Source organism: Globicephala melas, chromosome 3 (assembly GCF_963455315.2).
Source record: "Globicephala melas chromosome 3, mGloMel1.2, whole genome shotgun sequence".
Taxonomy (NCBI): Eukaryota; Metazoa; Chordata; class Mammalia; order Artiodactyla; family Delphinidae; genus Globicephala; species Globicephala melas.
The window spans coordinates 164,858,916-164,865,933 of NC_083316.1; the positions used below are offsets into that span (position 1 = coordinate 164,858,916).

The 7,018-nt window shown below is 51.1% G+C and overlaps 1 protein-coding gene across 1 annotated transcript; it reads left to right on the plus strand.

The window, feature by feature from the left end:
* On the plus strand, window positions 1-1,251 carry ACTL9 (actin like 9). Its single transcript, XM_030880389.2, has one exon. It carries the CDS (start codon window positions 1-3, stop codon window positions 1,249-1,251), a length of 1,251 nt encoding a protein of 416 aa, XP_030736249.2.
* The last annotated feature ends 5,767 nt before the right edge of the window (window positions 1,252-7,018 follow it).

Consider the following 7,018-nt stretch of genomic DNA (forward strand, 5'->3'; position numbering starts at 1 on the left):
ATGGATCCAAATCGGGGCAACCCCCCGGGGCCCCAGACCTCCCCAGAGGCTCCCAAGCCTAGCTCGAACCCCTGCTCAATCCTGGCGAACAATACCATGCCGCAAGAACCCCCCAGCATGGTGGGCGACAGGTTGCCCCCAAAGACCCGGGCGGTGGTCATCGACATGGGCACAGGCACCTGTAAGGTGGGCTTCGCGGGGCAGGCCCGGCCCACCTACACCGTGGCCACCGTCGTCGGCTGCCAGCCCAAGAAGTCGACCACCACCGGGCCGCCGGTGCTGGAGGCGTTCATCGGCGAAGCAGCCCGCGCTCGCCCTGAGCTGATGCTGGTGCAGACCGTGCGGAACGGCATCGTGGTGGACTGGGACGCAGCCGAGCTGATCTGGCGCCACATGCTGGAACACGACCTCCTCGTGAACCCCCGGGACCACCCGCTGCTGTTCTCCGATCCGCCCTTCAGCCCCACCACCAACCGCGAGAAGCTGGTGGAGGTGGCTTTCGAGTCACTGAGCTCCCCCGCCATGTATGTGGCTTCCCAGTCAGTGCTGTCCGCCTACGCGCACGGGCGGGTCAGCGGGCTGGTGGTGGACACAGGCCACGGGGTCACCTACACGGTGCCCGTCTTCCAGGGCTACAACCTGCCTCACGCCACAGAGCGCCTGGACCTGGCGGGCACCCACCTGACCGCCTTCCTGGCGGAGATGCTGCTCGGCTCTGGCTTGCCGCTGGGGCGGCAGGACCTGGACACGGTGGAGAACATCAAGCGCCGCTACTGCTATGTGGCCTCCGACTTCCTGAAGGCACAGGCCCGGCCCGAGGAGGAATGCCGCCAGACCTTGAAGCTGCCTGACGGGCGGATGGTCACGCTGGGCAAAGAGCTGTTCCGGTGCCCTGAACTGCTGTTCAGCCCCCCCGAGATCCCAGGGCTGTCGCCCGTGGGCGTCCCCACCATGGCGAAACAGAGTCTTCAGAAGGTGCCGCTGGAGTTGCGGACCGATATGGCCCAGAACGTGCTGCTCTGCGGGGGCTCTTCACTCTTCACCGGGTTTGAGGATCGCTTCCGCGCTGAGCTGCAGCGCGGTCTGCCCCCAGAGGCCCACGTGGTAGTGGCGGCCCAGCCCACCAGGAATTTCTCCGTGTGGATCGGCGGCTCCATCCTCGCCTCGCTGAGCGCCTTCAAGTTCTGCTGGGTCTTGCGGGAGCAGTACGAAGAGCAGGGGCCCCACGTCGTGTACCGCAAATGCTGCTGACACGGCCAGGGGTGGGTGTGCGCGGTGCGGGGTTGGGGCGAGTTATGGGCAGTAAAGTTTCTGCTACCCAGACGGCTCCGTCCTGCCTTCCCCCAAGGCCGGGCCCAGTCCACTGCTGGACCCACCCAGATGCGCCTGGCTGTGACCCCACAGACACACCCGCCCTGGTGGGCTACCTCCCAAGACATCCCTGGTTCTGCCCTGCTTTGACTCACCTCCCAGGAGCCATCCCCTGAGACACCCCAGTTCTGACTCCCTGACCCTCCGTCCCCCACGATCAACCCCCCTACACACACACACACACACACACACACACACACACACACACACACCACCATGTGCTAACCCTGTCAAACCCATCTCCCACAATCCTAGTCTCCCACCACACTCGGGTTGGGATCTCCTTCCCAAGCCCACTCCAAAACTATCCCTGGTTCTCAGCACCCCAAATCCACCCACTCTTTGGTTTCCCGGGTCTGATTATCCAAAGTTCTCTGACACCCTGATGTTCTGAACATCCCCCCACAAGTGCTGCATTCCCACACCACCACAAAGATCCAGAATCTGACCCTCAAGGGTCTCCCCTACAATAACACACTAAAGGATCCCCCAGTGTTCAAAGTCCATCCCCCAAGTTCCACCCTCCTCCAAAGCTCTGACCTCCCCACATGATTCGTTTCCCCAAACTCCTTCCATCCAGATGCTCCCACAACCCATCCCCCATCTTTACCCCCAAAGAACACCAAGTTCTGAGACCCCCAAAGCCCCCAGGATGGCCCCCTCTGCTCTCAGCCCACCCCACCCCCGCTCTGTAACTCCCCCAGAAGTACTCCCACGTGATTTCTCAGTGCATCTCCTGACCCCATTCCTCAGCTCCTGGAATATCCTCCCAGGAAGGCTACGGCCCCCAGGACCATCATGTGATGACCCCACTAATGCACCTGTGTTCTGAATCCCCCAACTCCCTCCCCAAAGACATTTTCCCAGGGTTGCCCTCTGGTGAACCCCAGGACACCCCATCCTGGTATTCTCAGGCTCCCGGAACTCACCCCCAGGACCAGCCATAAGGTCCCATCTCATTAGTTGAGACACCAACAGCCAGTGACATTTACAAGGACTGCCCAGCACAATGTGACCCTGAGGCAGATACCCCAGGTGGGGGGTCCCCCTGGACACTGGCTCTCTCCTGCCAACCCCACACAAGTCTCCAGTGCTAGTTGCCCTGGGCTGTCCATCCCCACCACCTTCCATTCCACTAGTGTTTCATTCCAAGTTCACCCCATCTCCCCAGACCTCTCTCGGCATATTCCTACTATGCCACCCCAGGGGCTTTCTCTGGGACCTGCCCTGAGGATGTCCTATGAAGCCTCTACTACCCCACCTGCAGGGTGGAGGGTCTGGACATTCTCCCCACAGGGTATCCTCAGTCCCCTCTCCCTGCTCTGTCCTTATCCTCAGCCACCGAGGCCCCTGCTGGAGGCAGGACCCTTTGCCTTTATGCCGTCTAGCTCAGCCCAGTTAATGTCAGGATCCCTGGCCAGCAGCCTGGACACATCCTCCCAATGTAGCAACAAAATAAGCCTGAGCTGTCAGAGCTTATCCACGTTCATGCTGGGTCCAAGGGATCATTCATTCATTCATTCATTCAAACAGTCAATGCTTACTGAACTTCACTCACAGGCTTTGTCTCTCCCTGAGTCTTTCTGTGTGTCTCTTTGGTTTTGGTTTTTATTTGTTCACTTGATGTGTTTTTCTCTCTGACTCACCTGCCAGCACTAGTTCTTATGCAGGAATTTTCCAGCGTGGAAACTCCTATATTCGTGGAGCGTGTGAGCCCACCCCACTCCCCCATCTGCCATCAGGCAATGGGAGGGAGTGAAGGCCCTGGTCATCCCCACCCACCCTGTACCACTGTGTCCTGGGCAGTGGCTCCAGCCCCCTCACAGGCCAGTGGGTGGTCCTCAGCTGAGAGGACAGCCTCACAGACAGGCTCAGATCCCCATATCACAAGCATGCAAGGTTGGACCCCCTCCCTTGCCTTCCCTCCTGCTGGCAGCCTCAACCTGTAGAATCAGCAAGATCTCCCAGGAGGTTATGAAGTGGTGAGGGGAACTGCTCATTCTTCCCACCAGGGGGCAGCACCTCCAAGCACAAGGCCTTAAGGGCAGAGCCGAATTTAGAACCACGATGGCTGCAGCAAACTTGGCATCCCAGACCTACCCCAAACCATGATGTCAGGGCACTGCCAGCCACACACACACAGAGAAGGGATGTGGGACAGGCTGAGTCTCAGAAGTCACAGGAAGTGAGGAGGATGCAGAAACCCCTGCCACCCTTGGGCTGCTGGGAAACCCAAAGGACACTCACTTAGACCAGACTAAGTTTCCCCCAGCTCCAAACCTTCCCTGGGATAGAGATTTCCTCTGCAACCCTCTGGAAATGTGCCCCCCCATTTGCACACTCCCAGGGATGGGGAGCTCACTACTTCAAGTCTGTGTTAGAAATCTCAACTCATGGATTTCCCTGGGGACGCAGTGGTTAAGAATCTGCCTGCCAATGCAGGGGACACGGGTTTGAGCCCTGGTCCAGGAAGATCCCACATGCCATGGAGCAACTAAGCCCGTGCGCCACACTACTGAGCCCGCGCACCTAGAGCCCATGTTCCGCAACAAAAGAAGCCACTGCAATAAGAAGCCCGTGCACCGCAATCAAGAGTAGCCCCCGCTCACTGCAACTAGAGAAAGCCTGTGCACAACGAAGACCCAACACAGCCCAAAATAAATAAATAAATTAATTAAAAAAAAATCTCAAGTCATCCCAGGAGTCTTAGGTAAACCTCTGCAGTCTGCTTGCCACCCCCCATCCAGAGCACTGAGAGCACCAGAGACCCTGAGCCCCCCACTCAGGCCCACATGCACCCCTGGACTCTACTCTCTCCCAAACCCAACATCCTCAAGTTTTTCCATTTCTGGCTTTAAGTCACTCACGCACCCATTCCACAAACATTCATTGGCCACCCACTACATGCCCAGCACCGTGCTCAAATCTAAGGAAACCACAGTGATCAAGAAATGGGGTCTCAGGAAACCACAGTCAACAAGAAATGGGGTCTCAGCCTCCCAGGCCCTCCTCGGAAGGTCTGACCAGGTCACTTTTTCCATCAACTTCCAACTGCCTGATATCTGTTCCACACACTGACCCACAAGTCCTTTCCTTCTTATGGCCTCAAAAGCACACACTTCCTTCCCACCCCAGCCCAGGCCTCTTCATTGCTCACCTGGAGGATTGTGGGAGCCTCCGCCCTGGTGCCCTGGTCACCTCTCTCACCCTCTGGAAGGCCCTTGCAGAGGATTTCTGCAAAGCGTAACTTAGAACCCTCTGGTGGAAAACAAAACCCAAGTTCTTATGATAGCTCTGAATCCTCTGCCAACCTCTCCAGACTTCTCCTTGACTTTCCCTCCCACCACCTTCACCCCCAACACACCAGTTGCCTTTCTGTTCCTCAAACATACTGTTACGGGCTGCATGTGTCCCCCCCCAGAATTCCTATGCTGGAGATTGGGCCCTAATCCAATATGACAAGTGTCCTTATAAAAAGGGGAAATTATGACAACACACACAGAGGGAAGGCCATGTGAGGACACAACAAGAAGACAGCCGTCTACAAGCCGAGGAGAGAGGCCTCAGAAGAAACCAGCCCTGCCAACACCTTGACCTTGCATTTCTAGCCTCCGTAATTGTGAGAAAATAAATGTCTGTTGTATAAGCCATCTAGTCTGTAATCTATTTTGTTATGGCAACCCCAGTAGACTAAGAGAGATTTTACCAAGTGTGGTTCGGAAGGTAGTTATAATGCCAGCTACAACCATGTGGCCAATTACAGAAATGAAGACTATAACTGTCATGAGTACTTCTCTCTTGTTTTTTATGAATATGTGTGTATATTACATATATACACACATATGTATGTATATGTATATATATATATATAAACCAAATATCTTTGTTTTCTTCCCTCTTTTATCTCCATATCATGTAACATAAGATGTATTGACTTTATAGCATAGTATTTAAATATTGTTCACTTTACATCCTAGTATTTAAATTAGGGTATCAAAGAGAAGGGTAAACGTAACTCAATTACTTTATCTCCTCACCCTGAACAATGTTAAGACAAATGACAATTCAAAAAATAAATTAAATAAATTATAAGTAATTTTTAAATGACAAATGGAGTAAACTACAGTTCATAACACAAAGGGACAGTGTCCATAATATATAAAGAGCTCTTGGAAACAATCAATAAGAAAAATATTACAACAGTCCATGGAAAAGTTAAAAAAGGATATTAAATTTGAGCTCACAGAGAAAGAAACACAAATGGTTCTTAGTCACAAGAGAAGATTCTCAATCTCATAAGGGAAATGAACTTTAAAACTACACTGCAAGACCATGTTTAATCCATCAGATTGGCAGAGATCAAAAGGTTTGATAACTCCCCAGGTTGGTGAGGCTCTGGGGAAACTGGTACTCTCTTATTCTGATGATGCAGAAGGAAACTGGTACAAACCCTTACGCAGAACAAATGGTAATATCTACCTAAATGACAAATACACACACCTTCCAAGCCAGCTATCACACTTCCAGGAATTTCTCCTTCAGATACACTCACTCGTATGTGAAATGACATCAGTGCAGTTATCCACTGTACGGTGCAGCACTTTATTGTGGCAAAACATAGGAAAAAACATTATGTGTTGCCAACGTTATGTGACCATCCATGGAAACTGGTTACATAAATGTCATTCAAACATAGAGTAATACTACACAGCTCTTAAAAAGGAACCAGCAAGCTCTGTTCACTGACATGGACTGCAAGCCAACATATATTTTAAGTGAAAAAAAAGAATGCCCAGAATGGTATGTTACCATTTATGTAAAAAAAAAAAAAAAAAAAAGGATTAAAGGGATATGTAGATATTTGCTTGGAAATGCCTAGAATATCTCTAGATGATCTCACAAGAAATCTGACTGGTGGCTGCTGCTAGACCAGATTTTTTCCAGTTTTATTTCATTATTACGCTTCAAGGAACAATCATTTTTAGACTTTTTTTTTCTTAATTGTCCCATACAAAAGTTTAACACAACAGAGGTACTATGTATCTATACTATATCTATACATATATAGTCTGTGTATACCTGTGCTTTATACATAAACAGGTTTTTTTGCACACACCCCTAAACCAATTTTCACTCCTTTGGGGACAATATCATCTCCACTGAGGATTGATGCTCTTGGGGAGGTGACCAGGGAGCCTTTGCAAAGTGGGGAGGAGACTGCTCACTGCCTGCCCTTGTGAAGTACAGTAAGTCCCTTACATACAGACAAGTTCCGTTCCAAGAGCACGTTCGTAAGTCAAATTCTTTTGTAAGTCCAACAAAGTTAGCCTAAGTACCCAACTAACACAATCGGCTGTATAGTACCATACTGTAAAAGGTTTATAATACTTTTCACACAAATAATACATAAAAAACAAACAAACACACAAAATAAAGGAAACATTTTTAATCTTACAGTATAGCACCTTGAAAAGTACAATAGTACCAGCTACATCACCACTACATTTACGCTTGCTTCCAGACATCCTGGGCTTGAAATAAAGATACAGTACTGTACAGTAAAGTACACAAAGCACTTGTAGAGAATGAACACACATGAATGAACACACATGACAATGTACGTCAGACACGTGAACTAACTTACGTG

Bases quoted from the DNA above. Each gene is read 5' to 3' on its own strand.
- ACTL9 (XM_030880389.2), top strand. From the start codon at position 1: ATGGATCCAAATCGGGGCAACCCCCCGGGGCCCCAGACCTCCCCAGAG.